Raw genomic sequence first — 24346 nt, 5'->3', positions numbered from 1 at the left:
GACAGGGTCTTGCTATGCAGTTCAGGCTGGCCTTGAGCTCACTTTGTAGCTCAAGCTGGCCTTGAACTCGCAACGATCTTCCTGCCTTAGCCTCTCGAGTGCTGGGATTACAGGCCTGCACCACTGTGCCCGGCATTTTTTTTTAATAGTTTTTTTCCTGATTCATAAATTGAACCATGTAGGGCGCAGGACCTGCTAAGTGTCAGTGCTCAGTAGGTGTCCACCCATGTTATTTATCTGTATGGGGGAGTTATATATAATCCTATTGTATAGGGTAAATGAATGAATCCACAAAAAGTGCTTAGATCAGAGCCTGGCACATCGAAAGTGCTGTGTGACTGGTTGCATCCTCTATCAGTGTCACCTTTTTTTTTTTTGTACCGGGAATCAAACTCACGACCTTGCGCTTGCCAGGCAAGCACTGTACCACTGAGCTATATCCCCGGCTATCCCTGTCACCTTAACAGAGGAGGAAACTGAAGTTCGGAGAGGGGGAGTCTGACTGCACATTGGTCTGTTACTCCAGACTCCATGCCCTGTTTCTCTTTCCAGGAGGAGATGAACGGTTGGCTGGAGGCGGTCGCTGCCTCGGTGGCAGAACACGCAGAGATTGCCCGCTGGGGACAGACACTACCCACCACCTCCTCCACGGATGAAGGCAACCCCAAGCGTGAGGGAGGGGAGCGCAGGGCCAGTGGGCGCAGGAAGTGACTCCCCTAACCCCAGGTCCCGGCGAGTCTCCCTGCCCCTTTTCTCTGCACTGTGGGCACAAAGACACTTTCTCTTCTGCAAGGGTCAGAGCCCCTATCCAACACTGCGGACTCACAGGACGGGCACTGGAAAGGAGGGGACTTCTCCTGCACCCCAACAAGTGGTGGGGAGATTGCTGCCCCTATAGCCATATCTCGGCCCCTTCCCGCTCGCCACCCCCCACCCCAGGTGCTGGGGCTCCATTATTTTTATGCAATAATTGAGCTTAGTGGGGGCGGGCAGGGGGCCAGTTGAGCCAAGCCCCCTGCCCCATCGGCAGATCCTGTCCCAAGAAGCCGGGGTGGTGGGGGCGTTAATTCCTGGCCTCCTCTCTGCCCTAAGGATGGGCACGGGGGCGCTGGTGAGGTCCCCTGGACCATCCAGGGTGCTAGGAGGTGGGGAGGGGACACTCCCTCCCCGCCTTTACCTCACTTCCAATGCTGCCTTGATCTCTGTCTGGATGGGGGAGGGGCCCTAGCCTCTGCACTCCGCCGCCTCGGAGCCATGTGGTTAATTCCTGATTTAGTTTATTTTTGCAAAAGGTAGACTTCCCCCTCCCCCGCCCCGCATCCGCGAAGGCTTTTAATGGGAGGGGCGTCAAAGCTCAGAACTGTCTTCCTCTCTCCTCCCCCCTCCAACTGTAAATGCCCCTTCACGAGGGGAGGGGTGAGGGGAAGCCCTCCCTTGCACCCCTGCATGCTTCTGGCTGGAGCATCTCCCTGAGGAGTGGAGGAAGCGGGTCGTGGACAGTCCCCATGGCTGCCTGGAGAAGCCGCTGGGGCCCGGGGGTGTGGGGCGGTGTGGCGGGCGCACACTGTATGTACCTATAATAAACCCCTTGGCTTTGACGGTCTACATTGATTCGTTAGCGTTTCATGGGCTGCGCCTGCGGGACGGGCTGGCGGGGGGGGGGATCAGTAACTTCGGAGAACGTCTAGGTGTACGTTAGGGTGTGCACTAATTTCGGGGGTCTGTCAGCATGCGCCTCGATGAATCATCTGAGAGCTCTACCTAAAATGAGACCTCTAGATGGCTAGGGAAGTAATTAAAATTCACAGAAGGAGCTGCCCGGAAAGGCGGGTCCCTTTAAGGAGGCGGAGGATTTAACTGTGACGAGCGAGTACCCTGTCCAATCCTCGAAGGCTTTTGGACTCCCCAACCCAATGAACACGCTATGGGGGCGGGTCTGAATGCACACCCGGAAGTGGGTGCTGGCCGGCCGGCCGGCTCTCCCGGGGGCCATGGCTGCGGCTGCAGTTGTAGCCGAGGGGGTTCTGGGTCTGGGTCCTCCTGGAGAAGTGATCCATCTGAACGTGGGAGGCAAAAGGTGAGTGGGAGAGGTTCCTCACGCCCTGCACTGCGGGGCGGGGAGCGGAGTGGGAGTACCCGCCTCTCCTGGGGAAATCCCTGTCCATCAAGGGTTGCTCCGCCCCCAGATGGAGGTGTAGCGCCTGGAAAAAGGCTGGAGGTGGGGAACAGCGCCCTGGATCTTGAGGGATGGGGCGGCGTTTCCCACTCTCAGTCCATCACTTTTTGCTTTCACTTACCGTCCCCACCAGATTCAGTACCTCTCGCCAGACTCTCACCTGGATCCCAGACTCCTTCTTCTCTAGGTGATCGGGAGAGCGTGTTTGGGGCGGTGCGGGGGCGGGTCGTGGTGGAAGCAGAGGGCTTACGGAAGCCTAATTCCTACCACCTGCTCACCTCCCCGCGACGCCTGTGACCTCTGCTGTTTCCCCTTCCCTAGTCTGCTGAGCGGGCGCATCTCAACTCTGAAAGATGAAACCGGAGCAGTGAGTAGGGCGAGAGCTGAATGGGGCGGACGTTAGGGGGAGGGACGAGCCCTCCACTCAGTCCCTTGCTTTGTCCTGTCCGTCCTCTGCCTTGCTCTTTCCTGCAGATCTTCATCGACAGGGACCCCACCGTCTTCGCCCCCATTCTCAACTTCCTGCGCACCAAAGAGTTGGACCCCAGGTGGGTATGGAATGGATAAAGGAAAAAGAGGCCTTCACCATCTTGCCTCCCTCAGCGGATCCCCTGAAGAGTCATTCGTTTAGCGTTATTCGGCATCTTGATCCTGTTAAATTATTTGTCCTTCGAATTCACATACACACATTTTAACTGTTCATATCATTGCTTCTTAGAATTTTATTCTGTCAAAAGTCGCTACCCCTCCACATTCTCTCTGAAGTTCTGAAACTTCCTCCTTAGAATTATCTGCCCTCTCCTAGGCGCCAGACTCTGGGCCCTAATCAGTTCTTTTATGCAGGGGTGTCCATGTTTCCAGCCTCCTCCATGAAGCCCAGTTCTATGGACTCACCCCCCTGGGTAAGCGCACGTGTGTGTGTGTGTGTGTGTGTGTGTGTGTGTGTGTGTGCCCGCGTGTGTCTGTGAGAAAGGGGAGCAGTTAACATCCTCCTCACTGGGTAAAAAACCAACCTTCTACTGAACCTTCCGAGTGTTTCCTGCTCCTTTCCCCCGACTCCTGAAAGAAGGTTGCATGAGATCGAAGAGTACTGGATTTGCCCCTGGCTCTGAGGGTCGTGGTGATGTTTTGTGGAGAAACAGATGGGGTGAGGAAAAGGGGTCTGTCTTAGCATCCCCCAAGTCCCAGAGTCCTTCCATTGCAGTTCGTCGCCTGCAGCTACTGGAGGAGCTAGATCGATCTTCTTGCGGCAACGTCCTCTTCAATGGTTACCTACCCCCACCAGGTGGGCACTCCCAATGAATGGAGGGGAGCAGGGTGGGCTAAAAATTGCATTTCCTATATGCTGCAGCTCTTGGGTGCCTGTGCTGTGAGCCCTGAGACGCAGTGGAAATTGTTCTGTACCTGAGCTTAGGCTAATACTTGGAAAGGAAGTAGAAAACAGCATTTTCCATAAGGCAGCAGCCCAGCTAGTTGTACCGGGAACTGAACTCACGACCTTGCGCTTGCCAGGCAGGCGCTTTTGCCGCTGAGCTAAATCCCCAGCCCCTGCCCAGCTAGTTCTACTCGGATGCATAAGCTAAAGCCCCATGGGAGTTGTATCCAGGTTTGATTTTCTTGCAAGAAAGCTTTGGAAGAAACAGGATTCTTTGCATAGAAAGGAATAGCATTAATAGCAAGTTATGTACTATAATTCCCATGAAACCTTGGATCAGACTATTATGGGAACTATTCCTCAGAGGTTACTGGGAAATGTAGTCTACTGGGCTTTGCTTGGTTTTTGTTTTTTGTTTTTTTTTGGTTTTGGTTTTTTTTGTTTTTTTTCTGGTACTGGGAATCGAACTCATGACCTTGCGCTTGCTAGGCAGGTGCTGCGCCGCTGAGCTAAATCCCCAGCCCCTGGGCTTTGCTTATTGGTAGAAGGAACATAGTAATCTTCAGTATGTGACTTTATTTCCCTATCTCCCATCACCATCTACTGCTTGCATGAAATTTGCCAAATAGAAAGGGCTGAACTGTTATTTTTCTTAGTTTATTCCCACCTTAAAAATCATCTGCTGGATATGGGAATGCACACGGGTGGAAGACTGAGGAAGGAGGATCACAAGCTCAAGCCCAGCCTGGGCAATTTAGTGACTTAGTGAGATCCTGTCTCATAAAAATAAGGGCTAGAGGTACTGCTCAGGGCAAAGGCCCTGAGTTCCATCCCCAGTACTGGCGGGGAGGACATCTTAAATGGAAGCTTATACCATTACCTCTATTCCGTAAATACAAGAGAAACATGAAAATAAACCCAAACATCAGTGTTAGTATTAAACCCTAGCTAGAGTCTCTAGTCTGCCAAGGGTATGAGCTTAAATTTTCTAGGAGAGATTAGCAAATCTTAAAGAGGCATTAATGTCACAGCAGCCAGAGCTGAAGGACCTGGAGAGGGAGTGACGTGCTGTGTGACTCAATGTCCTTGAACGCCACGTCCCAACTCCACCTAAAATCTTTACCAAGAGACTGCTCCTCCCGGGGAAATGTGTAGCTGTCGTAGTTGCAATGCTTCCAGCCTCACAGCCGTGACGACAGTTATCGCTACTCTGCCTCGTCCCGACTCCAGTGTTCCCAGTGAAGCGGCGAAATCGGCACAGCCTGGTCGGGGCCCAGCAGGTCGGGGGGCGCCTGGCCGCGGTTCGGCGAAGCAACACGATGCCTCCCAACCTGGGCAACGCAGGGCTGCTGGGCCGAATGCTGGATGAGAAAGCCCCTCCGTCACCCTCAGGTAAATTTCTGGCTTCTGGGAGGTCAGGGCAGCCGGGGGTCCCTGTGTGGGGCTCCTGTGACCCTTACTCCAATCCACGCTCTCCCGCCCCCGCCCCGCCCCAAGGGCAACCGGAAGAGGCGGGCATGGTGCGCCTGGTGTGCGGACACAACAACTGGATCGCTGTGGCCTATACACAGTTCCTTGTCTGCTACAGGTGCTTAAAGAGTGGGGAGGTGAGAGGTCTGAGCCCTGGGTTTGGGAAGGGCTTGAGGTGAAGACTGATGGTGTTCCCTCGGTCCTGCAGGCTGAAGGAGGCCTCTGGCTGGCAGCTGGTGTTTTCCAGCCCCCGCCTGGACTGGCCCATTGAGCGCCTGGCTCTCACAGCCCGGGTGCCTGGCGGGGCTTTGGGCGAGCATGACAAGATGGTGGCCGCGGCCACCGGCAGTGAGATCCTACTGTGGGCTCTGCAGCCAGAAGGCGGTGGCTCCGAGATAGGTATGGCCCAGGGTCTTTTTCAGAACCCTTTGCCCTTAGCATCCTGTGGCCCGTTAAAATAACCCACCCCAGAGCAGGGCATAGTGACATGCACCTGTGGTCCCAGCACTCAAGAGGCTGAGGCAGGAGGATTAAGAGTTTGAGGCCAGCCTGGTCTACATAGTGAGTTCACTAGTGGCCTGAATTGTATAACAAGACATTGGCCGGGCGTGGTGGTGCACGCCTGTAATCCCAGTACTTGGGAGGCTGAGGCAGGAGGATTGCTGTGAATTTGAGACCAGCCTGGGCTACAAAGTGAGTTCAAGGCCAGCCTGAACTGCATAGCGAGACCCTGTCTCAAAAACAAAACATAACAAGACCTTATCTCATCAAAAAACAAAAAACCCCAACTTACCCCATAAAATTCCCAAGCTCATAAGAACGCTGTTCCCCATTAGATCTCTCGGCCCCGTTAGAATGCTTCGTTATGTTGGAATCCCTTCGCTTGTTAGGAAAATCTGCCCACAGCCAGTTCTCGCCCTGCTGAGAATCCCCTGCCCTATTAGATCTCTCCGCAGCATCCTGGGCCGGGGCCTCTTAGAATCTGTGGTCCTCATCAGAGTTCTCTGTCACTAGAGGGTTTTTCCTTGTTGGAAATCTTACCTATGTTAGATTGCACACTCTTCGGAGCGCTCCTCTTATCTGAAAATACCTGTAATTCCTTCTGGACCCCTCAATCTTGTGATGATTCCACGGCCCAGCTGAATCCTCTGGCCCTTGGAGTTCCCGCCGCCACTGTCCTCACGCTGAAGCGGGGTCCTCACCGAGCCCTCCTCGTCCCTGCAGGAGTCTTCCACCTGGGGGTGCCTGTGGAGGCCCTGTTCTTCGTGGGGAACCAGCTCATCGCCACCAGCCACACCGGGCGCATCGGGGTGTGGAATGCCGTCACCAAGCACTGGCAGGTCGGAGCTCTGGCACCCTCACTGTCCTCTTGCCAGTGTACACGCTGTGCAGACTGGGGAGAGGCCTCTTCCAGTCCCTCCACACCTGGAGAGAGCCAGAGAACCCAGCAGTGGCCCATAACTGGCAGCGGGAGACCTTCCTGGAGGAGGGGCCGGGGGGCCAACCTGGGAATGGATGGGTCTTGAAGGGAGGGGAGAGGACTCCCTGGGCCCGGGTGGGGGTGCGGGGAGATAGGTGATGTAGGAGGCAGGAACACAGAGAGATGTGCAGGGAGAGCCGTGCAGACATCGGTTAGTCTCCATCCACCCCAGGCCATATCCAAAGCATTAAAAAAAAAAACTAAAACCCTAAGGCTGGGTGTGGTGGTCCACGCTTGTAATCCCATGTAATCCCAGCACTCAGAAGGCTGAGGCAGGAGGATCGTTGCGAGTTTGAGACCAGCCTGGGCTACAAAGTGAGCTCAAGGCCAGCCTGAACTGCACAGTGAGATTCCGTCTCAAAAGGCAAAATAAAAAGGAACACAAAGTCAGAAAGAGGGGACTGAATGACAGGGTGAGGGAATGAAGGGAGACTGAAGGAAATTAGTTAACATCACAAGTAGAGAGCGGAGGAAAGGCCAAGAGATGCTCAGAGGACAAGAGACACAAGGGAGAGGCACGGGGAGAGCTGGTGCCGCTGGGAGAGGTGTGGCCGGGCGGGCCGGGCTTGCTGGGAGGAGCAGGGGGGATGCCGAGGCTGGGCAGAGGCTGGGCGGCCCTCGGCCACTGCCTTCCTGTGCGCCCAGGTCCAGGAGGTGCAGCCCATCACCAGCTATGACGCAGCCGGCTCCTTCCTCCTCCTGGGATGCAGCAGTGGCTCCATCTACTATGTGGGTGAGCAGCAGCCACTGGGGGCTGAGGGCTGCTTGGACAGAACCACCCTGCCACAGGGGAGGGGGCGGGCCAGCCCCTGGAGCAAACCATTTCTCCCACCCAGATGTGCAGAAGTTCCCTCTTCGGATGAAGGACAACGACCTCCTGGTCAGTGAGCTGTACCGGGACCCAGCAGAGGACGGGGTCACCGCCCTCAGTGTCTACCTCACCCCCAAGACCAGTAAGCCCTGATGCAGCTCCTGCCCTTGCCGTCACCAGCCACTCTAGCCCCAGCCTAGAGCTGTGTGCTTGCATGTGTGGCATGTCACAGGACTGCCCAAGAGGAAGGACAGATTCAACTCTCATTCAGTCATTCAACAAACACTTACTGAGCACTGTTCTTGGTGCTAGGCTGAGTATGGACACTCCAGGGGCAAAATGTGCCAAGGTGTTTCTCATCTCTATGATCAAGGCATGATGACATGTTTGTAAAACCAAGAAGATACGTGTTTTTTTTGTTGTTGTTTGTTTTTGAAGCAAGGTCTTGTTATGTAGTGCAGGCTGACCTTAAACTCATTATGTAGTCCAGCATGGCCTCAAACTTGCAGCAATCCTCCTACCTTAGTCTCCTGACTGCTGAGATTATAGGCATGTAGCATTGTGCCCAGCAAGACACATGTTTTATAGTGGACACATCTGAGTTTTTATGTAGGGCCCTTTGCTTTTTTTGTTCTTGTTTTCTCGCTGGTAGATGCAGAACAGGTTAACTTTTGATTTTGAGGTTCAACTTATGTACCACAAAATTCTTTTTTTTTTTTTTTTTTTTTTGCTTTTTGAGGGCCTTTTTAAAGTGCCAGGCAAGCATTCTACCACTTACCAGTCAAATTACCAATTTAAAGTTCAGCCAGGTGTTGTGGCACAGGCCTGTAATCCCACCACTTGGGAGGCTGAGGCAAAAGGATTGTTGTATGAGTTTGAGGCCAGCCTGGGCTACAAAGTGAGCTTAAGGCCAGTGTGAACTGCATAATAAAACCCTGTCTCAAAAAGACAAAAAAAATAAATAAATAAAGTGCACAATTCAAGGCTGAGCATGATGGTGCACACCTATAATCCCAGCATTTAGGAGGCTGAGGCAGGAGGATCACCATGAGTTCGAGGCCAGCCTGGGCTACATAAGCGAGTTTAAAGCCAGCCTGAGCTACATAGCAGTCCCTGTCTCAAAGAAAAAAAAAGTTCACAATTCAAGCCAGTCATGGTAGCACACATTTGTAATTTCACCACACAGGAGGCTGAGGCAGGAAGATTGTGACTTCAAGGCTAGCCTGGGCAGTTTAGTGACTTAGTAATACCCTAGCTCAAAAAAAAAAAAAGTGCACAATTCAGTGGGTTTTGTTATACTCATGAACTTGTGCCACTGTTATTACGCTCTTAACTCCAGAGCATTGTTATCATCTCACAAAGAAACCCCTTACTTCTCAGCAGTCATTCCTCAGGCCTCTCTCCTGATAACTCCATGAAGCACTCACCGCCTCTCTGCTGCCATGAATTTGCCCATTCTGGGCATCCCGTGTAAATGGAGCTGGGCAGTGTGTGGCACTCTGTGTCAGGCAGTTGTGACTTAGCATAGTGGTCTTTTTTATGGTTGGTGCTCTTTGCAGTTAGGTCTCTGGCTCCCCCAGGTTGCAGAGATTTTTCTCTGTGTTTTCTTCTAGAAGCCTTTGCCTCATCCTTCACACATAGGTCTCCGTCCTTTCTCAGGTTGACTTTTACGTATGGTAAAAGGCTGGTGTTATAGTTTAATTTTTCCTAGCAGGAAGAAAGTAATAATTCACCCAGGGCCAGGGAGATAGCTCAGTGGCACGGTGCCTGCCTGGCAAGCGAAAGGTCCTAAGTTCTATTCCTGGTACCAAAAAAAATAAATACACCCAACTTCATTTCACATTAGCACTTTTCTCTTATAGAAGGCCTCCTAAGCTGGGCATGGTGGCACACGCCTGTAATCCCAACACTCGGGAGGCTGAGGCAGGAGGATTGTTAAGAGTTCGACACCAGCCTGGGCTACAAAGTGAGCTCAAGGCCAGCCTGAACTGCACAGTGAGACCCTGTCTCAAAAAGACAAAACAAAACAAAACAGAAGGCCTCCTATTTCATTTCTCTATCCCTTTCTGCCTAATCTCTGTTTCCTACATGTCACTATCCTATCATGCTTAACTTTCTGGGTTTTTGTTTTGTTTTGTGTTTTCTGGTACTGGGAATCAAACTCACGACCTTGCCCTTGCCAGGCAGGCGCTGTGCCGCTGAGCTAAATCCCCAGCCCTGTTTTGGTTTTTTTGAGTTTTTTTTTTTTTGTACCAGGAATCAAACTCGGGACCTCGTGCTTGCCAGGCAGACCCAATTCCACTGAGCCCTATTCCTGGCCCTCTTTTTGAGATAGGGTCTTGCTATGCAGTTCAGGCTGCCTCAAACTCAAGCTGATCCTCCTGCCTCAGCCTTCTGAGTGCTGAGATTACAAACATGCGCTTCCACACTGGAAGCGCTTAACATTTTCTTGTCCTTTCTATCTGTCTGTACAAAACAGGGGATGTGGACATGTCTTTGAAATTGTGTAGACACTGGTATATACGCTAGGTGTGGTGGCATGCATCTGTAATCCCAACACTTGGGAGGCTGAGGCAGGAGGATTGCTGTGAGTTTGAACCCAGCCTGAACTATGTAGGGAGACCCTGTCTCAAAAACAAACAAACAACAAAAAATACCTAGTGTAAAAAAAATACCTGGTATATATGTCTCAGTTGTCCTCCCTCCTGCCTGAAGTTTACTTTCTGTCTGTGTTACTATGTATAACCCAATGCATTGCCTGTGACTGCTGCAGAATATATTGAAAGTTGCTGGACACGGTGGCACAAGCGTGTCATCCCAGCACTCTGGGAGGTCGAGGCAGGAGGATTGCCTGCCTGAGTCCAGCCTGGTCACTCTAGCGAGACCTATCTCAAACAATTAAAAGGGTTGGGGATGTGGTGCAGTATGACGGCCCTGGGTTCCGTCCCAGTACCACTAAATAAATAGTTAAGGAAGTAAATGAGTAAACAGGCTGACACATAGCTCAGTGGAAAGGCCCTGGATTCAATCCTCCATACCAAAAAAGAAAAAAAAATTGAAACCACATTTACCTCCCTGCATTCCTTAAAATGGCCCATTAGGTTTCTGCGAGTTGCAAACTGGAAAGTTGGCCGGGGTTAGGCGGGGCTGGGAATCCCTGCAACACCTGGGTCGCATTCGCTTTTCTTGCTGTTGTGTGTCTCTGTTTTCCTGACTCGAGTCCCATCTGTCCGGTCTCTCTGTCTCTGTCACTCAGTTGCTTGGCCTTCTGGGACTGATGCGCTCTCCCGGTCTCCTCTAATCAGTGCAAGGGCTCTGTCTTTCGCTCTGGCGCTGCTGCTGGCTCTGGCCCTGGCGCTGGCTCTGGCTCTGGCTCTGCCGCTGGCTCTGGCTGTGGCTCTGGCTCTGGCGCTGGCACTGGCTCTGGCGCTGGCTCTGCTCTGTGCCTTTTTCTTGCAGCCCCTCGTTCCTACCTCTCCCGGCGCTAGTCCTCGTCCTCCCGCCAGCTTTCTGGCCCCAGCTCTGCGCTGCGTCTGTCTCTTTCTCTCTGTCCTGGATTCTGTCTCTCGTTACACAGGCCCTCTCTCCATCCTCGGCCCCTCACCAGGTGACAGCGGGAACTGGATCGAGATCGCCTATGGCACCAGCTCTGGGGGTGTCCGGGTCATCGTGCAGCACCCCGAGACGGTGGGCTCGGGGCCCCAGCTCTTCCAGACCTTCACTGTGCACCGCAGCCCCGTCACCAAGATCATGCTGTCGGAGAAGCACCTCATCTCGGGTGGGTTTCCTGTGGGGTGCGGCTCAGGTGGGCGTGAGGCCGGGGGGGAGGATTTCCATGGGGAAGGGACGCTGCATAGGGGGGAACTGACCTGAGAGGAGTCGCTGCCACACGAGAGCGCACCAGGGAGAGTGCATTTGCAGGGGGTTGAGGGAAGAAGTCATTGAGTGAACAAGCATTAATTGAGCACCTACTGTGTGCCAGGCACAGGGCATAGAGTGAGGTACATGGCAGGCCAAGTCCCTGCCTTTGCCTAGCTAACTTTGTTTTTCATTTTTTGAGACAGGGTCTCACCATGCAGTGCAGGCTGGCCTCACTTTGTAGCCCAGGCTGGGCTGGAACTCACAGTGATCCTTCTGTCTTAGCCTCCCCAGTGCTGGGATTACAGGCAGGCGCCACCACACCCGGGTTCCCAAGAACATTGACACTTATTTGGAAACAGCAGAGTGTTGCTATAGCAAACTATGGGCCTGTTCAATAAGTTTGAGGCAAGGGGAAGTTTTGAAAGACAAATGGGGAAGATTACATCAGATATTTTGAAACCAAACCCCATGGCCACAATGGATAATAACGAGAGGGTTCAGTCCACAGCTGGACAGGTAGTTGTGTAAGGTCACACCGGCCGCTGTGCAAATGTGGTTCTGGCTTTATCTTTTGTGAGACCTTCAGGCGTGGTGGAGTGGTATACTCCTGTAATCCCAGCAACCTGGGAGGCTGAGGCAGGAGAGATTAAAGAGTTGGAGGTCAGTCTGCCTCCTTTTTGTTTATTGTGTGTGTGTGTGTGTTTGTGCAGGTTTTTTTTGTTCGTTTTGTTTGAGACAGGGTCTCACTATGTAGCCCAGGCTGGCCTTGAACTCACAGTGATCCTCTTGCTTCAGTCTCCCAAGTGCTGGGATTACAGGTGTGCGCCATCATGCCCAGCTGACCCTCTCCAAAAAAAAAAAAAAAAAAAAAAAGAAAATTAAGAAGGGCTGGGGATGTAGCTCAGTGTGAAGACCCTGGATTCAGTTCCCCAATACCATGCCACCAAAGCAACAACAAAAGAGCTCACCTCCATCACCTCTTGGCTTGTCTAGTTTGTTGCTCTGGTGTTACGGTTGGCATAACCAGCACCGTTTTGATTCTGATAGATTTCACATTTCTTTCGTAAGAATGACTGGGTCCCCGGAGAAGGGTGGTTCCAGGAAGGTCTGTCGAGGGAAGGCCTTTGAACAGAAACGAGGGGAGGGGCAGCGCAGAGTGGCAGGGGCAGCATTTGGGCAGAGGCGCCGAGGTGAGGGTGCCTGGTGTGTCTGAGGAGCAGGAAGCCCTGCACCTGCAGCAGGGTGAGTGACGGGCAAGTGGCAGAGGTGAGGACAGAGAGGCGATGGGCAGAAGCAGCTGGAGGGCTCAGTATTCACGGGTCCCTCTGTGAGCAGACACAGACCTGGGAGACAGGACAGGAACGGGGTGGCTGCCGCAGTGGTCTAGGCAGGAGATGAGACGGGGGTCGGGGCTGGGTGGTGGGCAGTGTAATGCGAGCTCAGCTCTCAGGCCCTTCCGGGCAGAGCTGACAGCATTTCTGACCATGTGGAACCCTGAGGGAGAAAGAACTTCTGCGAGGGAAGAGTGGAGGGGACTGGGACCTGACCACTCCGAAGGGGCCCGTCTGGGCTCACGAAGGTCTGGCAGCATTGTGGCCACAGCAGGCCTGACCTGCCTGGGTCCCTGTCCCCTCAGTGTGCGCGGACAACAACCATGTGCGGACGTGGTCTGTGACTCGCTTCCGGGGCATGATTTCCACGCAGCCGGGCTCCACCCCGCTTGCCTCCTTCAAGATCCTGGCGCTGGAGTCGGCGGATGGGCATGGCGGCTGCAGTGCTGGCAATGACATTGGTGCCCGTCACCCCTGGCCCCTGCCCCCCTGCCCTGCCTGAGCCCACGGGCCCAGCTGACCCACAAAGCTGGCCCAGAGATGGCTACCCCATCACCTGCTCTCCCGTTGGCCTGCCTTTGCTCCCAGCTAACCCTATGTACACTGCCTCCCCCTGGCCACTCTGCTGTGTCCCCCTGGCCAGTGCCTGTCCTCCGCAGACAAGCACCCGGTCCCACTGACCCTGGGACCCCAGCTCCAGCACCCTGCGGTTGGGACCTGTGTGTGGGAGGGCTTCGGCACTGGGGAAGGATCCCGGCCAGCCCTGACCTGCTCCTCCCTGGCCAGGCCCCTACGGTGAGCGGGACGACCAGCAGGTGTTCATTCAAAAAGTGGTGCCGAACGCCAGCCAGCTCTTCGTGCGCCTGTCATCCACTGGCCAGCGGTGAGGACTGTCCCACCTAACCGGGAGGGCGGTCAGAGAGAGGCCAGGTTCTAGCTGGGTCACGGAGGTCAGAGGGGGAGCCCAGCCAAGGGGCTCCGAAGGAGCAGAGGCGGGGAGGACAGACAGGCCTGGTGAGCTTGGGAACTGCAGGCGGCAAGTGTGTGACAGGTGTGGGAGGAGTGACGCTGCAAAGACCTCAGTGTGTGTGCCGGACCCTGGACAGAGCCCAGTGCTGTCGGGGCAGGATGGGCAGGTGTGAGGGGTGGCGAGGCCCTGGCAGGGGTCAGGCTGGAGGATCACAGGAAGCTGTGGCAGCCTGGAGCACTGCTTGTCCAGTCTGGGTGGAGGCCTAAGAGGGAGGTCTCCCCCACACACACTTTCCTTCCTTCCTTCCTTCTTTCCTTTCTTCCATCCTTCCTCCTGAATTAAACCCAGGGCCTTTGCACTGAACTACAGCACCAGCCCTTTTTTATTTTTTTATTCTGAGACAGGGTCTTGCTACGTCACTAAGTTTCCCAGGCTGGGTTCAAACTTGCGATCCTCCTGCCTCAGCCTCCCAAGTGCTGGGTGGGTAGCAGGCATGCCACGGCTGGAGAAATCCTCTTGAACAGGAGGTTCTGAGTGGGGACCTGGAGGCTAAGAAGGAACGAGCAGAAGGAAGGGAGGAAGACTAGGAAGGGCCAGGAATGCATGGCCCCTGGAGCAGAAGAAGAGAGGAGCAGGGCTGTGGCAGGCATCAGGCCAGGTCGAGGCTTTGTCCTAGTGCATCAGGCGGCAGGCGGGGCCGCGGTGAGGGGATGAGCAGGAGTACAGGCCAGGAGCCTTGGACCGAGGCGGCTGCAGGAGAGATGCCAGGCAGCTGATAGGGGTGGAGGAAGCCCTGGCTGAAGCCTGAAGGAAGGGGCAGAGGCAAGTGAGGCCCCCACAGGCCAGCAGCCATCCATGCAGAGAAAAGCAGGATTGAGGAGCTCATTGGCGGGGCACAAACGGAAGCTGAGGCTGCTGTGCGGCATAAACCTGGAATCCCAGGAGTCTGACAGGCAGGCGTGTCGGGAGCTGGAGCCCAGCCTGGAAAACTTAAGTGTTACGGCAAGGCCTTGTCTCCAAGGGCTGGGGCTGTAGCTCAAGGTAAAGGCCCTGGGTTCAATCCCCAGTACAGCAGGCTGAAGCTGCAGTGGTGGGGACCCTGGCAGGAAGCGGGTGGGGCCAAGAGGGTCGGGGTTGGGGAGAGGCTCTGGGACAGGCAGGACGAGTCTCATGCTCTCCCCCGCAGAGTGTGCTCCGTGCGCTCCGTGGACGGCTCGCCCACGACCGCCTTCACGGTGCTGGAGTGTGAGGGCTCCCGGCGGCTGGGCTCCCGGCCCCGGCGCTACCTGCTCACCGGCCAGGCCAACGGTAGCCTGGCCATGTGGGACTTGACCACCGCAATGGATGGCCTCGGCCAGGCCCCGGGTACTCCGGCCCCGCCTCGCCCTGCCCAGGCGCAGCTTCGCACCGAACCCGAATCCCCGCCGACTTTGGCCTGATCTCTCCTCGCAAGCCCTTGCTCTCTGACCGCTTTTCCTGGCCCTCCAGCCCCTCCTTGCCCTACCTTCCGAGCCTCTCCCAACCCTGGGCATTGGACCGTGGTCCCGCCCCTTGCCCGTCTTCACTGCCTTGGCCTGACCCTGCTTTCTCACCCCACAGCAGGTGGCCTGACGGAGGAGGAGCTGATGGGACAGCTGGAGCAGTGCGAGCTGGCCCCGCTGGCTTCCTCTAGGAGTTCTCTGCCCAGCCCCTCCCCCCGGGCCTCCCTCACCAGGTAGCTGCAGCGGCCCAGTCGTCTTCCCATGTGCCTGGCAGGGAGGGAATGGCCTTGGGGGGAGGTTGGCCCTGCTGCCCAGCGCTGACCCTCCCACCCCTTCAGTCTGCACTCAGCCTCCAGCAGCACCTCTCTGGCTGGCCACCGTGGGAGCCCCAGCCCCCCGCAGGCGGAGGCCCGGCGCCCTGGGGGTGGCAGCTTTGCGGAGCGCTGCCAGGAGCTGGTGCGGCGCCCACCCGAGCTCCGAAGACCGCCAACTCCAGCCCCTCGGCCCTCCACGGGTCTTGGGGCTCCCCTCACGCCTCCCAAGAAGAAGCTCAACGAGACTTCCTTTTGAACACATGCCATGGTGCCTTTGGATACTCCGATCCTGGGGGACTCAGGTGCCTCCCTGCTTCCTATTGAAGCCCTGGGTTCAGGGCCAGGGCCTCCTTAGAGTGATCACTGTTACCAGGTCCCCATCTTCCCCCTTTTCTGGAAGCCAAAGCCAGCCCCCTAATAAAACTGTCACTGCCATCACCTTGTTTACATTTTTAGTGAGTTTGGGGATCCCCAGGGAAGGGCTGGGGAAGATACAGGAGCCAACCAGGTTTTTCCGCTATAGATTTATCTGCCTCTCCTGGTTTAATTAAAGAAGGGAATGTATTGGCTTACAGTGTGGCTTCAGGTATGGCCGGATCCAGGGTTCAAACACTCAGAATGTCTTTCCACCTCTTGCTTTCCTCTCAGATGCATCATCTTCAGTCAGGTTTTCCCCACCAAGCATCATGACTCCTGTTTAGCAATGTCTGCCTCTGCCCCTGTCTGTCCCTGTCTCTCCGTATCCGTGTGTGTGTGTGTGTGTGTGTGTGTGTGTGTGTGTGTCTGTCTGTCTGTCTGTCTGTCTGTCTGTCTCTGCAGCAAACATAATCACAGGACTGACTCTCATTGGCTTAAATTGAGCGGGGTCACCACTCCTGACTCCACCACTATGATTAGCGTGGTGAGGGTGCTCATTGTCCCGGCCTGGATCGCTGGGAGCCCTCAGAGCTAGGAGGTGAGGTCAGCCCCCTGTGGGCAGAGTGGAAGAGTTCCTAAAAAGAGTGTGGAGTGCTATTACCTCAGGCAGGGGTGCCCCTATGAATGTCTATAAGTGGCAGAAACCCAGGTGGCAAATCAGTTGTTTCTCTTTTTTTTTTTTTTTTAGTATTGGGAATCGAACTCGACCTCAGACTTGCCAGGCATGCTAAGCAAGCACTTACGCCACTGAGCTATATCCCCTGCAGTTGTTTCATCCTGAGCATTTGTACCACAGATCTTGCCACTACACATACCTTGCCCAGCATTCCTGGCTGCCTAGTCCCTCACTTCATTCCAGTGGGTGGGGGACAGGTTCAGCTCACCCTAGCCTGATAGCTTTAGGATCCCCCGCCCCCGTCATGTTGGTCCCTCTGGCACTTCCTCGGGGAGGTTTATGGCATTTTTTTGCATTGGCCTAGTGCAGAGGAGAGAAAGTGGGCCAGACTAGGAACAGGGGATTTTAGAACATACTAACTAGAATTCCAGTTTTGGGAATGCCAGAACTGCTCAAGCATAGTGGAGAGGAACTTAGGGTCTAGGGAATCTAGAACCCAGGGCAATTCTGGAGTGCTCATGGATGAACAATATTAGGGTTCTCCCCTGCACATCAGAGAGGACAGACTTGCTGTTTCTGACACAAAGGGCCTGGAAGGTCACTGACTGTAGCAGAGGTGTCAAGAGATACCTGTGATTGTCTGCCCGGGAGTGTTTTGCATGTCCACACTTCTGTCATGCTAAGAATGATAGAATGTAGAAGAGAATCTGGATTCCTGGGCTATCTATAGAGTGGGACATATTTTGGACTGTCAGCCCTTTCAGAACACGAGAGGGTTTGTTAGCATTTCAGGAAATTCATACTGGCATGGGGTTCTGGATCAGAGAATCTAGAACACACACGGGAGACCTAAAAGGTGAGCTGTTCTAAAACCTAGGTGTTCTGGAATGCCTGTGCATGTCAAACTCCACTTTTTTTTTATAGGCCAGAACTTTCAGAATACTGGGGGATGTTTGAATGTGAGGAATTTTAGAGAGTATATATGTGGAATATAGAATATCAGGAAATATAAAATATGAGGAGGTCTTGTAATACAGATCCAAAATATTGAGGTCATTTTTTCTATACCGGGGAACTCATGTTTCTGGAACACTCATGATGATAGAGGTAACAGATACGGAAGATGGCTAAATCTAGAACACTGAAGAGTTTTGTTTTTAAATAATGCTAAGGATAGCCGGGTGTGGTGGCTCATACTTGTAATCCTAGCATTTGGGAGGCTGAGGCAGGAGGATCACTGAGTTCAAGGCAAGCCTGGGCTACATAGTAAGTACGTAGTCTTATTCTTGTTACTTCAAGAGGACCAGACTTAACTATAGGATGAGACCTTGTTTTTTTAAAAAAAAAAAAAAAAAAAAAACAGGGATAAAACAAGTGGAGAGGAGAATCATAGGGCGAAGCTTCTGGAATGCCAGGGATCTAGAGTTGATGGGTTTTTAGGGGTTGAGATCAATCAGGGCCCAGGGGTGACAGACACAATCCAGGAAAACGGGGACTGGAAGCTGGGGATTCCAAATTCTGGGGGGATGGGAAGCCAAAGCTATCCCCGGAAGTTGCAGTGGTGAGCCAGAGGCCGTTGCCTAGCAACGAGTATTGACGATGCCCTGGATCGCAGGCAGAAGGAAGAAATTTCGGCAGCGCCCCAGCAAATGCTCCAGCCACAGGGTAGGAAGTGGGGAGAGGGGAAATGGGTGAGGGACACGGTGTCCTGCAGGGCTAAGTGAACAGGGATCTAGGGGCCGCATAAAGGTAGGGGCATGGAGCACGGTCAGCGGGTAGAGCCGGGCACTCCAGGTCCTCCTGCTGGGTCAGCCCACAAATGCCCGAGAACGAGGCGTGAGTGCCATTGTTACTGCTCCGGGGGTTGTGGGCCCCTGCACGGTGGGTAGGCCCAGATTTCTAGGTGTCAGTGTGGGACGGAGGCGTGCATTACTGTAGATGGCAGTATCGGTGTGCGTGTGGCTGTGAATCATCGTGTGTCTCACCACAGGGAGGGTGAAGGAATTCCCATCCACACCGCACACCTTCTACTAGCAGAGCATGGGACGGGCCAAGTCGGATCACTTGCTGTTCGGTTCGCGGAAGGCCCAGAGGACAGGGCCTGTGGCCCTAGTACTGTGTGTGTGTGTGTGTGTGTGCGTGTGTGTGTGTGTGTGTGTGTGTGTGTGTGTGTGTGTGTGTGTTAGAGAGTTAGAGAGAGAGAGAGAGAGCGAGCGAGCGAGCTCGGTATACCCAAGGGCGGAGCTAACACTCCAGAAATGGAAACCTTAAGCATCAAACTGCTGAGAGAGGTGGGGATAGGAACCAGAAACAGGGCACGCATAGAAAGGGTGGTGCATGGGACCCGAAGGGTAGGACAAGTCCAACTCTCTCTGGGAAGAGGTGTGGCCTGAGGTTGGGAGAAAAAGAGGCAGCTGGGGGCGGGGTCTGCAGCTCTGGGGGCGGAGCCTTTGGGAGAAGAGAGGAGGGGCTTGTGGTTAAAACAGAAGAGGATGTAGAATAAAAGGATTTACAATAAAGGGAAGGGGCTGCACTTGAGACCCTGTGAGTTTGGAGGTTCCGCGCCGGTGTTGGAGCCTGGAACCCAATAAAGGGGGTGGGAATGGGTCAAAGGCCCCCCTTGGCTCGGGGCCTTAAAAGAGGAGGTCTTCGGAAAGAAAAGTACCAGGACTGTATGGGAAAAGCCTGCAATTCCTGGAGCCGTCCGGTACCTTCTGCGGATGGCAGCGGAGAGGGGGCGGAGTGGGCGCTCTGTGTAGGAGGAGTCTGTGTGTCAGGGCTGAACCTGGGTCCCCTGAGGGGCAGAGCTTGGGAGGAACAAGCCTGGAGCCCTGAAGGACAGGTCCTTGGGAAGAACCAAATCCTTGGGCGACGTTTAGGGGACCCGAGACTCACAAAGGGGCGGGACCTGGGGCCTAGCGCAGAATTCACACTCCGTTCCCGGATCCTTAGTCCCTCTTTTGAGCAGTGGGCGCCGTGGGGGTTCCCAGAATTCCGATCGAATTCTCCCAGAACTGTGAGCTTGGGCAGGAGTCTAATTTAGGGACGCTGCCCTGCCCTCCGCATGCCTCCCAGTTGTGAGAACCCCCCCTCACCTGAGGCCTGCCCTCCAAGAGGATTCACAGGGTCAGGACCCGACTCCGGACTTCTTCCTGTCCCGCGGGGACCTCGAGGGTCCCTGCCCCCGCCCAGCACCTGTCCGCTTAGCCCCGCCCTTGTCACCTCCCGATTGGCCGCGCGGGGGCCGCTGGCAGCGCAGGGCTCTGATTGGCGGGAAGTTCGCAGCCCCTGCGGCGCGAGCGCTGGAGAAAGTGAGTCGGCCTGGGGCTGGGCGGGGGGGCGCGGGGGCGGGGCGGAGCCTCGCGTAGCGAGACCCACTGGACGCTGGACGGCTGGCCCGCGCCGAGCCGGACTCGGCACTCGGCACGATGCGGCGGCCCGGCCCCAGCGCCTGCAGCCACCTCCTGCTAGGACTGCTGCTCCCGCTCCTCGCAGCCGCCGCCGCCGTGAACCCCAGCCCCAGCCCCAGCACAGGCCAGGCCGTCGAGGTCGCGGTGATCCCGGGCCGCCCTGCTGGGTAAGCCCCGCTGCAGCCCTTTCTGTCCTGCGTCCTCTCCATGTCAGTCTTGTGCAGAAGACCAGGGCTCTCGGGTTTAGGGGACAACGCACCCACTGCTTTGAAGGGAGGATGAAGGGCCAGGACTCTGGGATGTGTTAGGGCCTGCACCTATTTTGGAGGTGTGAGAAAGAATCCCGAGAGTGCTGAGATTTTGAGGAGATGGAGCTCCTTCCCGGGATGCACAAGGCTCCGGCGGATCCTGGGCTTACTGGGGAAAGATCCCTATTTGCTACGGAGGGGAAGGTTTAAATTCTCCTAGAATAAAAGATGGGTGGGGCCCTCGAGGGAGGATGGAGCTCCCCGAGTGTCTTAGCTGCTCAAGAAGAAAAGGGGTTGGGAAGTTCTGGAGCGACTTTCGGGGGAGTTGAGAAGCCCTGGATTTCTAGGATTTGGGGATTAATTACAGTCTAGGCTCGATTAATTAAAAGGACCTTAGGGTTTTTTCAAATAAATTAAGACGTGGACTCTAAAGTTGATGGCGGAGAGACTTGGGGGAATAGTGGGGGCGGTCATCAGGTTTTAGGTGGATCGGGGATGCTCTAGTTTCCTAGAATTAGAGGACTCTAGTGTTGAATGGGGTACGGGCGATTTCACGGCGAGATCCAGCATATCCTATAGATCGGGGGTTATAGCCACCTTTCCTGTCTGCGGGTGATGAGACCGAAGCGAAGTCTGCCCTGCACCCCCACTCCCGCCCTGCAGCCCTGAACTAAGTTACAAAGGCCCGGGGCTGGGCTCCAGCCTCGGGTCTCTGCGAATGCGTTTAGTAACCCGAGCCGCGCCGGGGGCGGGGCCCGGAAGGGGTTAACCCGGAGAAAGGGCGGGAGGGATGACGGCAGAGTTGGGGGTCTCGGAGGCTCCCCTCTGGCGGCCTTGTCCCCACTGGACAATGGGGGGGTCTGCAAGAGGTCCCCCGCGCTGGGTGTCCCTTGCTCAGCATCTTCCACCGGTCCCCCCTCGCAGCCTGAGGGCGCACCTTCGTCCCTCGCCCCCCTCGGGCTGGGATAATGGACTTGTCTGGGGAGCCCCTTGGTGTCGAGGCACTTTTGCTGGAGCTGGAGCTGGAGGCTCGGCCACTGAGACCCTCTGGGGTCGCAGACCTCTCCAGGAACGACTCCATCCTCCTAGTTAAGCAGGAAACAGGCCCAAAGGCAAAGAGACGCTGGCTCCAGGACACTCAGCGTGGAAGGACAGAACGGGCTAGAACTGGGGCCTCAGGATTCCTAGTCTTGGTGTATGACTCCGGTATCGCGTTCCACCTCAGCACCCTGCTACCCGGTCAAGGGGATGCGGCGGTCCGCAGCAGCAGAGGTCTGTGGATGTGGCGCCACCTCCTGGCCAGGCCCTAGGATGGTGCGAGACATCCTACACCACGGGAACGTGCGGGAGGGCGGAGTTCTAGATCTCAGACAGTTTGGGCTTGGAAATGCACATACTCTTCTTAGATTATTTTTTTTAAGAATATTTTTTAAGAGGAGTTTTAAATGTCGGACATACTGGCTGGCGCAAGCCTGTAATCTCAGCACTCTGGGAGGCTGAAGCAGGAGGTTCATAAACTGAAGCTTAGCCTGGGCAAGTTAGTGACTTATTGAAATGTTGTCTCAAAATAAATATTTTTAATGGACCGAGGTGTGGCTCAGTGCGAAGGTCCTGGGTTCAATCCCCAGTACCCCCCACACAAAGAGACTTTAAATTATCTTTTCCAGAGCCTGGTGTGGTGGTGCACACCTGTAATCTCAGCACTCAGGAGGCTGAGACAGAAAGATCACCTTGAGTTTGAGGCCAGCCTGGGCTCCATAGTGAGGTCAAAGCCAGCCTGAACTATAGTGGGAGAGCCTCTCTCAAAAAAAATTTTTTTTTCACATAAAAACCGTACCACCAAACCTACTTCATAAGACATATAAAAGTAAATTTGCTGTGGCCTTCTCACTCCTGGAGATTGTAAGACAAATTTCCTTTTCCACTGTACAGATGCGGAAACTGAGGCACACAGAAATATCTATTTTGAGATCTTTTAGGCCTTATCTTGGTTTTCCCTGGCCCCATTGCCCTCCTTTTGGGAGCTCTGGGGGTGCTAGGGCCTGAGTGACTTCCACTCCCCTGTTTATAGCCTTGCTGCTTGTCGCTGCTGCCTAGGCCAGATCCCTAGGAGGAGCCGCTGCATCCGAGGTGGGTTTTTCCAGGTGGGGAATGGGAAGGAGGTGTAGAAGCAGAGGGGCTGGGGGTTCCTTTACCTAGCCTTCATCCCAGCTGCACAGCTGGGTGCACTTGGTGGAGGAACTCAGTCACTCCGTCCCTACTTAGTCCCTGGCTGTCTCCGAAGCCTCCTGCAGGGTCCGAAACTGCCCATCTGAAAAGTGCACAGGCCTACAGCAGTGCGTGACCCAGATACCATCACTGCCAAGTCCCAGCCCCAGCCCCAGCCCCGGCCCCAGCCCCGGCCCCGGCTTGGGGAAGAGGCAGGTGTCTCTCAACTGGCAGCCACTGACGTGAGTGTGCAATCCTCCTCCTCCTCCTACCAGATCCTCACCCGGGAACATTTATCTTTCCCACTGTTGCCTCCCTCTCCTCTCTCTGCTCCCTTCTCTTCTCCTCCTCCTTCTCTTTCTCTTTCACTGTTCTAGAGATTGAAATGAGGCCCTTCACACTGAGCTACATCCCCAGCCCTTTGCTGTTTGTCTTTTAAGATAAGGTCTTGCAGGCTGGGCTGGAACTTGCAATTCTCCTGCCTCAGCCTCGCAGAGTGCTGGAATTATATTGCTTCACCGCAGCTGGGCTGGCTGCCCCTGCCCGGGTCTGTCTTTCTCTATCTGCCTGTATCTTTGTATCTATTTCTACTTTTCCCTGTCTGTTTCTATCTCCAGGTCCTTTTTTCTGTATCTGTTCTTTTCCTTACATCCTTTCATCTCTCTGTGTCTCTCACAGTTACACACCCCATCCCTGCCTCTGTACCTAAGTCTCTTCTCTTGTTCCTCTGTCTCTCTTTCCTTTCTCTTTCTTGCATGGTCTTTTGTCTTTCTCTCCAGGAGTTTAAGGGACTCCTAAGGCCTGTTCTCTGCAACCGGGTTAGGTTAGGGCTGTGTGTTGGGCAGAGCTGCTGCTAGGAGACTGTCTCCTGGCCTAGGGGACCTTTGCCTGGGGGGCGGGTGTCAGCCTAACTGCGGTGACAGCCGTTTATCCACCCCCACCCACCTAGGTTGCAGGAGGCCCGAGCTCTACTGAGGCGTCGACGGCCCCGAGGGCCAGGGGCCCGAGCACTGCTGAAAAGGAGGCCCCTACAGCGCGCCCCTGCGGGCCAGGGCCGGGGTAAGAACATCCGCCCTTCCTCTGCTCGGGGGGCGGCGGCGGGGAGGGGGGTTCCGGGCCAGATAAAGCCGTCTGGTTCCCACGGTCCAGCTGCCGCCTACCCGCCCCCCATTGTAGCTCAGCCCACCCCACCCCCCAGGACGCGGCCACCTCTAGGGACCCCAGCGTCCGGCTGTGCGAGGTGAGCCCGGGACAGAACTAGACGCAGGCCAGAGGCGCTGACCCATCAGGGTGGGGCCGGGAAGCCAGGCGTCCGGGCTCCCGCGGCCGAAGAGAGAGGCGCTGGGCCAGCAGAGAGCGAGGCCGAACCAGCCCAGACAACAAAAGCGATTGTGCGGGTTGGCGCCTGCCGGGGCACGGAATGCCCAACATTGCGGGGCGGCTGAAGGCCAAAGGCTTCCCCTACTCTTTCCCGGACCTTCCCTTGGCCCCTGCTCTCCTCCTCCTCCAGATCCCGACCCCCGGGCTACAGCACCCTCTAATCTAAGCCACTTTCAGAAGTCCCCTTCGTGCTGTAGCCTTCAGCCAGATACATCCCCTCCTCCCTAAAGTCTTCCAGATGTGGGCCCGGGGCCAGATGTGAGGACAGCCCCCCAGCCTCAATCCGTTCCTTCCCTTTATCCATTCTGATTTCTCCCACCAGGTGTGGAGGGTCCTAGCCAAACGTGGCTGCATCTTCAAGTGTACCCCCCAGAGCCTCCTCTCCAGGATTCAGACCCCCTAATTCCTTCATGTGCCAGGGTGCACTGTCCCTCAGAGGTGCCACCTGGCTGCCCAGATGTGCTGGGATAGCTCTACTTCTCTAGATGACACGCCTTTTCTCTGTGCCTAGAGTAGAGGATCAGCCTTTAGCTGTCTCCCCAAATCCGGCCCCCACTACTCTTTCTGAATTTCCTCTGGAAGGACTCAGCTGCCTGCAAGAAGACCCGCCCGCCCCCACCTGTTCCCTTCCCCGTCGCTCCCCTGAGGGCCCCATCCACTTGTTGGAGCTCGGGTGGGGGCCGAGGGGGCCCCATCCTCCCTGCGAGCCTAGCGCCCAGCCTTCGCGCCTCTGGCTAGGCGCCCAGCCCCACGCGCCCCCGCGCGGCCGCCAGGGAGGGAGTGGTGGGGAGGGGGGGC

General features: G+C 55.4%; 3 protein-coding genes across 3 annotated transcripts in view; all 3 read left to right on the top strand.

The window, feature by feature from the left end:
* Sptbn4 (spectrin, beta, non-erythrocytic 4) overlaps nt 1-1609 on the top strand; it is an 82825-nt gene extending 81216 nt beyond the window's left edge. Inside the window, exon 37 of the mRNA XM_013509644.1 lies at nt 553-1609. Coding sequence (XP_013365098.1) covers nt 553-711 — 159 coding nt within the window. The 3' untranslated portion in view covers nt 712-1609. The remainder of the gene's footprint in view (nt 1-552) is intronic.
* A 322-nt stretch (nt 1610-1931) lies between these two features.
* Shkbp1 (SH3KBP1 binding protein 1) lies at nt 1932-15707 on the top strand. Its single transcript, XM_005414043.2, has 18 exons — nt 1932-2077; nt 2310-2363; nt 2498-2543; nt 2651-2724; nt 3020-3078; nt 3381-3461; nt 4782-4943; nt 5049-5139; nt 5230-5420; nt 6246-6361; nt 7147-7234; nt 7338-7454; nt 10920-11090; nt 12810-12965; nt 13291-13387; nt 14661-14839; nt 15074-15188; nt 15294-15707. The coding sequence occupies exons 1-18, from the start codon at nt 1941-1943 to the stop codon at nt 15523-15525; spliced, it is 2166 nt and encodes a 721-aa protein (XP_005414100.1). The 5' UTR covers nt 1932-1940; the 3' UTR covers nt 15526-15707.
* Nucleotides 15708-19715: 4008 nt separating this feature from the next.
* The window catches only part of Ltbp4 (latent transforming growth factor beta binding protein 4), a 26850-nt gene continuing 22219 nt past the window's right edge, over nt 19716-24346 (top strand). The window contains exons 1-4 of the mRNA XM_005414039.2: nt 19716-19879; nt 22032-22090; nt 22245-22410; nt 23118-23227. Of these exons, the coding sequence (XP_005414096.1) occupies nt 19731-19879; nt 22032-22090; nt 22245-22410; nt 23118-23227 (484 nt within the window). The 5' untranslated portion in view covers nt 19716-19730. The remainder of the gene's footprint in view (nt 19880-22031; nt 22091-22244; nt 22411-23117; nt 23228-24346) is intronic.

The sequence above is a fragment of the Chinchilla lanigera genome, unplaced genomic scaffold, assembly GCF_000276665.1.
Source record: "Chinchilla lanigera isolate Chin_1 unplaced genomic scaffold, ChiLan1.0 scaffold00177, whole genome shotgun sequence".
NCBI classification, from domain to species: Eukaryota; Metazoa; Chordata; class Mammalia; order Rodentia; family Chinchillidae; genus Chinchilla; species Chinchilla lanigera.
This window is presented reverse-complemented; position numbering and strand designations above follow the sequence as displayed.

Excerpts from the sequence above, each read along its gene's own strand:
- Shkbp1 (XM_005414043.2), top strand. The coding sequence starts at position 1,941 with ATGCACACCCGGAAGTGGGTGCTGGCCGGCCGGCCGGCTCTCCCGGGG. Across the intron at positions 4,944-5,048 it reads AGCCCCTCCGTCACCCTCAG|GGCAACCGGAAGAGGCGGGC; the intron begins GTAAATTTCTGG and ends CCCCGCCCCAAG. Across the intron at positions 12,966-13,290 it reads CAGTGCTGGCAATGACATTG|GCCCCTACGGTGAGCGGGAC; the intron begins GTGCCCGTCACC and ends CTCCCTGGCCAG.